The sequence below is a fragment of the Hyla sarda genome, chromosome 3 (assembly GCF_029499605.1).
Source record: "Hyla sarda isolate aHylSar1 chromosome 3, aHylSar1.hap1, whole genome shotgun sequence".
Taxonomy (NCBI): domain Eukaryota; kingdom Metazoa; phylum Chordata; class Amphibia; order Anura; family Hylidae; genus Hyla; species Hyla sarda.
The window spans coordinates 318,654,682-318,664,988 of NC_079191.1; the positions used below are offsets into that span (position 1 = coordinate 318,654,682).

The 10,307-nt window shown below is 38.2% G+C and overlaps 1 protein-coding gene across 1 annotated transcript in view; it reads right to left on the reverse strand.

Annotated features, from left to right (window-relative positions):
• LOC130362527 (saccharopine dehydrogenase-like oxidoreductase) overlaps positions 1-5,070 on the reverse strand; it is a 72,360-nt gene extending 67,290 nt beyond the window's left edge. The window contains exon 1 of the mRNA XM_056567165.1: positions 4,773-5,070. Within this exon, the coding sequence (XP_056423140.1) occupies positions 4,773-4,974 (202 nt within the window). The 5' untranslated portion in view covers positions 4,975-5,070. The remainder of the gene's footprint in view (positions 1-4,772) is intronic.
• Positions 5,071-10,307: the final 5,237 nt, after the last annotated feature.

Here is a 10,307-nt window from a genome sequence, read left to right on the forward strand (position 1 = left end):
TTAGCCAGTCACAAAACTTTGTGGGAAGTTATTGGAAAAAAAAAAAAAAAAAAAAGTGGGGACTAGAAGATCTGACTGCTGCTGCGTCGGGGGAGGTAAGTATACCAGCTTTTTTTCTTTTAATGTTTGTACTAATCTTCTACATTTCCCTGGCAGTCCCCTTTAAAGCATACCTGTCATTTAGAAAAAAAAACTTTCATATGATCAGTTATGGTTGAGTGTTCAAACCCCAACCTATCACGAGACTTAGTAGAGAGAAATCCGTGCTCCGTATGACCAGGACAGACTTTCATTGCAAGTCTATGGAGCCATCCAGGTGTCACTGACAAAGAGCTGGGACAGACCACACTTCTCCTTCCTAGGATATGTGAAAAGTTTTTGTAATTGCCAGGTATGTTTTAAGCCTCCATATACATTTGAACATGCCAAATTCAGTATGTCCAATCACCGGTGAATATATTGGACCTCCAGAGGTTCATCTGACAGATGATGTGGGGGCAGAGATGATGTTGGATCGGACGTGTTTGATTTCAATTGTCTGGTCCTTTTGTCTTCAGAGAGGAGTCTGGCAGCTGCTTAAAGAGGTACTCCAACATTTAACAATGTTTCCCCTATCCAAAAGATAAGGGATAAGTTATCATGGGGAGGGGGGCAACCTCTAAGGCCCTGCTGCTGTACATGAAGCAATCCCAGGTGATTTAGATGCTGGAGTACCCCTTTAACCATTCTCTCTATTCAGAACACACATATGATTTGATGAGTACAGAGGCATTGGGAGAGACAGCTGCAGGCTAAATGTTAAGGATCACAGCTCCTGAATAAGACGATGTGCCTTTGATTTTACACAGAACCCATCCTGGCTCATTTGTAGCAAAGCATTGCTATATCCTTATCTGTTATATAAAGAGAAGCATTATTAATGACAGGTTGGAGCCGCTCCCATGAATCTCTTGGGTAGCAGGCAGGGCAAAGATTCAGGGGAGCGGCTCCAACATGCCAATTTGGCACCAGTAAGGGGCGACACCTCTGCTGCTCTACACATGCTCAGTGTAATATTATTGTACAGTGTATTATACAGTGTAATATTGTACAGTGTATTATACAGTGTAATGTTATTGTAAAGTGTATTATACAGTGTAATATTATTGTACAGTGTATTATACAGTGTAATGTTATTGTAAAGTGTATTATACAGTGTAATATTATTGTACAGTGTATTATACAGTGTAATATTATTGTACAGTGTATTACAGTGTAATATTATTGTACAGTGTATTATACAGTGTAATATTATTGTACAGTGTATTAGACAGTGTAATATTATTGTACAGTGTATTAGACAGTGTAATATTATTGTACAGTGTATTAGACAGTGTGATATTATTGTACAGTGTATTAGACAGTGTAATATTATTGTACAGTGTATTATACAGTGTAATATTATTGTACAGTGTATTATACAGTGTAATATTATTGTACAGTGTATTAGACAGTGTGATATTATTGTACAGTGTATTAGACAGTGTAATATTATTGTACAGTGTATTATACAGTGTAATATTATTGTACAGTGTATTAGACAGTGTAATATTGTACAGTGTATTAGACAGTGTAATATTGTACAGTGTATTAGACAGTGTAATATTATTGTACAGTGTATTTTACAGTGTAATATTATTGTACAGTGTATTTTACAGTGTAATATTATTATACAGTGTATTTTACAGTGTAATATTATTGTACAGTGTATTATACAGTGTGATATTATTGTACAGTGTATTATACAGTGTAATATTATTGTACAGTGTAATATTATTGTACAGTGTAATATTATTGTATTAGACAGTGTAATATTATTGTACAGTGTATTAGACAGTGTAATATTATTGTACAGTGTAATAGACAGTGTAATATTATTGTACAGTGTATTAGACAGTGTAATATTATTGTACAGTGTATTAGACAGTGTAATATTATTGTACAGTGTATTAGACAGTGTGATATTATTGTACAGTGTATTAGACAGTGTAATATTATTGTACAGTGTATTAGACAGTGTGATATTATTGTACAGTGTATTAGACAGTGTGATATTATTGTACAGTGTATTAGACAGTGTAATATTATTGTACAGTGTATTAGACAGTGTAATATTATTGTACAGTGTATTAGACAGTGTAATATTATTGTACAGTGTATTTTACAGTGTAATATTATTGTACAGTGTATTATACAGTGTAATATTATTGTACAGGGTATTAGACAGTGTAATATTATTGTACAGGGTATTAGACAGTGTAATATTATTATACAGTGTATTTTACAGTGTAATATTATTATACAGTGTATTTTACAGTGTAATATTATTGTACAGTGTATTATAGTGTGATATTATTGTACAGTGTATTATACAGTGTAATATTATTGTACAGTGTATTATACAGTGTAATATTATTGTACAGTGTAATATTATTGTACAGTGTATTATTATTGTATTAGACAGTGTAATATTATTGTACAGTGTATTAGACAGTGTAATATTATTGTACAGTGTATTAGACAGTGTAATATTATTGTACAGTGTATTAGACAGTGTAATATTATTGTACAGTGTATTTTACAGTGTAATATTATTGTACAGTGTATTATACAGTGTAATATTATTGTAAAGTGTATTGTACAGTGTAATATTATTGTACAGTGTATTAGACAGTGTAATATTATTGTACAGTGTATTTTACAGTGTAATATTATTGTACAGTGTATTATACAGTGTAATATTATTGTACAGGGTATTAGACAGTGTAATATTATTGTACAGGGTATTAGACAGTGTAATATTATTATACAGTGTATTTTACAGTGTAATATTATTATACAGTGTATTTTACAGTGTAATATTATTGTACAGTGTATTATAGTGTGATATTATTGTACAGTGTATTATACAGTGTAATATTATTGTACAGTGTATTATACAGTGTAATATTATTGTACAGTGTAATATTATTGTACAGTGTATTATTATTGTATTAGACAGTGTAATATTATTGTACAGTGTATTAGACAGTGTAATATTATTGTACAGTGTATTAGACAGTGTAATATTATTGTACAGTGTATTAGACAGTGTAATATTATTGTACAGTGTATTTTACAGTGTAATATTATTGTACAGTGTATTATACAGTGTAATATTATTGTAAAGTGTATTGTACAGTGTAATATTATTGTACAGTGTATTAGACAGTGTAATATTATTGTAAAGTGTATTAGACAGTGTAATATTATTGTACAGTGTATTAGACAGTGTAATATTATTGTACAGTGTATTAGACAGTGTAATATTATTGTACAGTGTATTAGACAGTGTAATATTATTGTACAGTGTATTAGACAGTGTAATATTAATGTACAGTGTATTATACAGTGTAATATTATTGTACAGTGTATTAGACAGTGTAATATTATTGTACAGTGTATTATACAGTGTAATATTATTGTACAGTGTAATATTATTGTACAGTGTATTATACAGTGTAATATTATTGTACAGTGTATTAGACAGTGTAATATTATTGTACAGTGTATTATACAGTGTAATATTATTGTACAGTGTAATATTATTGTACAGTGTATTATTATTGTATTAGACAGTGTAATATTATTGTACAGTGTATTAGACAGTGTAATATTATTGTACAGTGTATTAGACAGTGTAATATTATTGTACAGTGTATTAGACAGTGTAATATTATTGTACAGTGTATTTTACAGTGTAATATTATTGTACAGTGTATTATACAGTGTAATATTATTGTAAAGTGTATTGTACAGTGTAATATTATTGTACAGTGTATTAGACAGTGTAATATTATTGTAAAGTGTATTAGACAGTGTAATATTATTGTACAGTGTATTAGACAGTGTAATATTATTGTACAGTGTATTAGACAGTGTAATATTATTGTACAGTGTATTAGACAGTGTAATATTATTGTACAGTGTATTAGACAGTGTAATATTAATGTACAGTGTATTATACAGTGTAATATTATTGTACAGTGTATTAGACAGTGTAATATTATTGTACAGTGTATTATACAGTGTAATATTATTGTACAGTGTAATATTATTGTACAGTGTATTATACAGTGTAATATTATTGTACAGTGTATTAGACAGTGTAATATTATTGTACAGTGTATTATACAGTGTAATATTATTGTACAGTGTATTAGACAGTGTAATATTAATGTACAGTGTATTATACAGTGTAATATTATTGTACAGTGTATTATACAGTGTAATATTATTGTACAGTGTATTATTACTGCAGAGTTCCCCGTTATGTTCTTCATTACAGGTAGAGATAAAGGAAATGGGGTAGTTTAGTGATCTTAGACCATACATAGTGTGGCAAACTGAACAGAACCTGCACAGAAGGTCCAGTCAGGTGTGACCCGACCCTGGATGCTGTGTCTAATGAGGCCACATTACTGGCAGAACTGGTTTTCAGATGATGGATGGGGTAAGCGCTTACTGGATGCTCCAGGAGCTTGGTATACAGCATGGAGGTCTGCAGAGGACCACTGGCTGCAACCTGTAGTTCTCCAGCACGGCACAGAAGATACTATTGCATGCTGAGACTTGTAGTTCCTCCTCATGTCAAGCACTCCAGGGCGCAGTGATACATAGAACAATAGCAGGAGAGGAGTCACATGACAGCAGGGTACACAGAGAAGTTCTGAGGGGCCTCTGCCCGCACTCACCCTGCCTCTCGGCGGCCCAGCTCAGCACCTCCTCTAGCTTCTTCTTGCTCCGGCCAGCTACAGCCCAGCGGAGCTCCTGGCCCCGGTATTCTTCCCCATCAGCCACTCGGGACACCTCCTCCACAACGAACTGTCCGGTGAAGCCGGAGGCCCCGAATATTACTATGTGGTAAGGACGGTTCGAGGGTCTCTTGGTCGCCATGGTGACTGCGCCGATAGTGCAGGACAGAGTAGTGACACCGACGAACTACACTCCAAGGGGAGGAGAGCGCTAGACAGCTGGGCGTGGCCTCATGAGGGAGCGCAGGTATCTTTTTTTTTTTTTTTTTTTTTTTAACTTTATTGCAATGTCCTTGAGCGCACACACTTCGCAGAGGCCTTGTAGCTTTTCCAGAATCCATCTTAACCAACACATACGCTTTGTCATTTTGCTGGAAAAATATCACTGCATGCTGTAACATAATCTAATTTCATCATGACAACCTAATGTTCTCTTGATCTCGTACTGAGTAGGATAGGAGAAGATTAGGGTATGGCCCATACATGAGAGGTGACCTTCCTATACACTGTTCAGGAATACAGTGCTGGATCCATAGTATGCGATATAAGCGGAAGAGATCACATGACCATCCCCCTTTCCCCACTGGAAGAAAGGCACCAAGGAGTATTTAAAAAAAAAATCAGAAATCTATTACAAAGTGACTTATTTTTATAGGTATAATGCAGTAGCAGACTTTTTTTTTGTGTTTTATCCCCTGTGATTTTCTCATTATAAGTCATGTGATTCTTTAATCATGTGACTTAATGCCAGAAAAAATGGCAACATATATACACACATGGCATTTGTACTGCCATTTGTTTCCACCTATAGAAGCCTATTGGACGAAAAACTCCAGAAGTTCTCTTTTTGTCTGCTGACTTGGTTTATGACAAGCTCTCCTGGTTTTGACCCTAGTATTGACCCCTGACCTTTTTATTGCATCTTTGTCCCTGACATTACCTCCTGGTTTTGACGTTGGTTTTGTTTATAGACTATGATTCCAGGGCTGTAGAGTCGGTAGATAAATGTTCCGACTCAGGAGTTTTTTGTACTTCCGACTCCCCGACTCCGACTCCTCTGTATTAATATGTGAATGTATTTTATACATTCCTTGAAGGAAAGAAAGGCAACATACATGTCATTACCACAGGACTACTGGCTGGGAAGCCAACAGTCTACTGTATTGAACAGTTTGTGTGCTGATCTGCTGCTGAAGATAGGGCAGTGGGAGGATCCAGGAAGGGGAATTTATTATAAAACATGATTTTCCTTGAAGAATCCCATAGTCATGTTTAAAGGGGTACTCCGCCCCTAGACATCTTATCCCCTATCCAAAGGATACAGGGGACGGAGCAGCGTGACATCTTGGCTCACCCCCTCAATACAATAGACATGTATTGAGGGGGCGGAGCCATGACGTAACGATGCTCCGGCCCCTGTATCACCCGTCATTACGCACAGAGCGAACTCGCTCTGTGCAGTAATGATAGCGCGGTGACACAGCGGGGATCCCGGGGTTCCCCAGCAGCGGGACCCTGGCGATCTGACATCTTATCCCCTATCCTTTGGATAGGGGATAAGATGTCTAGGGGCAGAGTACCCCTTTAAGCTAACAATCGAGTTTACAAGTTTTTATAGCCTTTTTCCAATGGTTTACATCTTCAGTCTTGAACTATTGACCCTCCATTCCCTTCACTTATACAAGTGTCTCTAGTCCTGCAAAAAACATATTTACTTAATCCCTTATCAGTGAGAGGCTAGGTTACCTATGGGTTCCCTGTAACAGCAGAACACAACACTATGGAAAGTATAAGTATTGCCGCTCCTAATTGTGTGTTGCGTGCCATATAGTGAAGCACATGAAAAGCATGCTTCTGCACGGTCACTTAACATGTTCATTTTGTTTTGCGGTTACGTGAGGCACTGCATACATTGGTCTTTATTCTTACAGTAGAGAAGTCATTAATTATAACTTTTTGTGAATTGGGACATTTAAACTTGTTTTTTTTATTTTTTATTCCAATCTAAATTTAGTAGGAGTCGGAGTCGGTGCATTGTTTGGCGACTCCGACTCCAGGTGCCCAAAATTTCCTCTGACTCCGACTCCTCGACTCCGACTCCACAGCCCTGTATGATTCTAACCCTAACAAGTCTGCTGATCATTCCTCTCTTCTCTGTACACTTTGTTAGGAAGGGACCTTCAAACAGTTGGGGCCACTACTTCTTAGGGCAGGTACTTAAAGTAGATATCGACATATGAGCAGGTAAATTTATGGCTTCACTTCCCTGCCCCCCCAACCATTAAAGCAGTGTTTCCCAACCAACCAGTGTTTCCCAACAAAAACTCCCAGCAAATCCCGGAGTTGTAGTTTTGCAATATGTTATAGGGAAACATTACAGTAGAGAGATAGGGTTCACACTACGTTTTGGCTATACAGGGACCGGATCCGGCTGGGAAGAGTGAAAACCGAGCGCTCCCGTATCCCAGCCGGCCCCGGCCCCCATCTTATTAATTTGAATGAGCCAAGTGACTCCAGACGGCTCATATTTGCCCCATATCTGGTTTTGTGAAAGGACCTAAAACCGCGGTATACGCGGTAGATGGTGGCCACTGGCCTTGGAGAAGAACGGCCGGCTCACAGAAATATGAAAGTACGGCACTGTAATTTCATATTTCCCACGCTGTAGGAACATAGGGAGATTTATCAAGGGATTTAGAGGTTTGTTTTTTTTTTCTTTCAAAAGTCGCACATGTCCGCCCGAGCAATTTTTTTTTCCACTTTTGTGGTCAGACCTGGTTACATAACTTGCTTTTGACAGCATTTTTAAAAAGTCGCACAACTTTTTGCGCAGCTCTGCTCCACGGCACCCACTCGCATCTACCTCGCTCCCGCCCACTAGCTGGTGCAACTGCAACTCCCAGCATGTCCTCACTGTAAGGGCATGCTGGGAGTTGAAATCCTCCAACAACTAGCGGGCGGGTGGTAGATGCGGGCGGCCTGCCAGGTAGCAGAGCCAGCTCACTCACAGAAATATGAAAGTACAGTAATGTAATTTCATATTTCCCGCCCAAACCCTGATTACTGCTTCGGTGGGAAATATGAAATTAATGAGCTGGCAGGCTCCACTCCCCTCCGCCCATCCGCATCTACGAGCCATCTGCTAGCAGTTGCAACTACAACATTTAGCATGTCATTAGCATGTCAAAGTTTGCATTGTAATAAATTAAATCCATGGTGAAAATCTGTGATATTTCAGCACTCCATGGTAAGCCTAGAATATGCAGATTATTTTTTGCGCTTTACGTGAATAAATAATTAAAATCTATCTTTCAAATAAATCTGTGCATTTTGTAATCTATATAAATATATGTAGTGACTCAGAAAGTGCATATATTTAGGTTGCAAATATAGAAGATAACATCTGAAATAACACCCCACTGGTTTTGCAAGACACATAGGCTTCAGCAAGGAGAACCTATTTTAGTGTCTTTTCACATCTACAATGTCATTTATATTTCAATGATAGCGTTCAGTCAAGAATAGCGCTGCATTATTCCTTCCATCAAATATCACTGAATTTGCAACAGATGCTCCAACACAGATGGGAAGCACTTCTGCAGTTTCTGTGGCATTTTTTTTTAACCGAAGCTAGAGGTGAATGCAAAGGAGTGGGGCATATAAGGTAAATGAGGGACTTATGCTTCTTCCTGCTAGACCTACATCTGGCTTCTTGGCTTAAAAAAACTGCATGAAAAAATACACCAGCCTCAACCAGCCATCTTCATGAAAAATACAACTAAATAAGAATTTGAAATCAGAAAATTATAACCCTTTGTACAAGTTAAAGATGTTTACGAGATAAAAAAAAAAAAAAAAAAGCTGGAGAGGAGTGGTTCCCAAGTGGTGGAAATATGGCAATATGCTTTTATTTAATGAAAATGGTAAACCCCGCTAAGGCTACTTTCACACTAGTGATTTTTCCGTTATTGAAGTTCGGTCGCATGTTCCGTCACGATTTTCGGCAAAAACCTGCCGTTACAAAACCCTTGAAGGCCAAGACTAAATCGCATTGCAGCCTATGGGATTTTGTAACTGCCCGTTTGCACCCGTATATGCCCGTAATTCATTACGGACGTTATACAGTGGCGGGACATTGTGGCGGAAAAATTACTGCATGCAGTAATTTTTCAGCCACGATGTCCCATAGGCTGCAATGCGATTTAGTCCCGGCCGTCAGGGGTTTTGTAATGGCAAGTTGTTGCCGAAAATCGTGACGGAACATGCGACGGAACTTCAATAACGGAAAAATCACTAGTGTGAAAGGAGCCTAACCCCTTAGTGACTGCCAATACATCTTTTTATGGCAGTCACTAAGGGGTCCTATTTTGACCAATATGACTTTTTATGGTGGAGTCAAAACAAGGTATCACTGGTCCTCCATGCTATGCATCATGGAGGCTCGTCTGTCTCATGGCAGTCAGGCTCCCACTCTATCAGAACCAGAAAAACCTCAGAACTTGATAGGTTAGACCCAAAGGGATCATTCACACTGCTGTTGGGCTCCGTTATGTGGAGTTCTGTCAGCAGTTCCGACAAGTTTAACTGAGAAAAAAATAGCACAAGCACAATGTTTTCTCCACTAAACTCCTGTAAACTCCCACCGGGCGGGTTGCGAAACCGGATGCCTGCTATATCGTTCAGCAGGCGTCCGAGGCAAACGCCGAGGGGGGTCAATTCAGACATGCGATTTTCTGCTTTTCCGGGTTGATTGGGTCTCTGGTGACCCGATCACCAGGGAAATAGTGATGATCTGACCGTCAGTGACAGCCCAGATCATCTTGCAGGGTAGGAGTGAGGTCGCAGTGATTCTGATTCTGACCAATGGCAGAGCAGGACAGTGTTGCCATGGCAACCCCCCCATTCTGCCCACCCCTGCATGTCGAGGGGATCATGGGGGGGGGGGGGGGGGGGGGGGGAATTGAAAGTGAAAGTAAAGTGATCTTTACTGTGGCAACCACTAGGAAGGCCAAACTGCAACTCCCAGCATGCCCAGACAGCCAAAGGCTGTCTGGGCATGCTGGGAATTGTAGTTTTGCAACATCTGGAGGGTCACAGTTTGAGGACCACTGTTACAGTGGTGCCCAAACTGTAGCCCTTCAGATGTTGCCAAACTACAACTATCAGCATGCCTAGACTGCCCAGGCATGCTGGGAGTTGTAGTTCTGTAACATCTGTCCCTTCAGATTTTGCAATTTTCATGATATTTTTGAAAATTGCTGCTCTACTTTGAAGCCCTCTAATTTTTTCAAAAAGTAAAAATATGTCCATTTTATGATGCCAGCATAAAATAGACATATTGTATTTGTGATTAAAAATAAAATTTATTTGGAATATCCATTTTTCTTACAAGCAGAGAGCTTCAAAGTTAGAATAATGCAACATTTTCAAAATTTTCATGAAATTTGGGTATTTTTTCACCAAAAAAAGATGCAA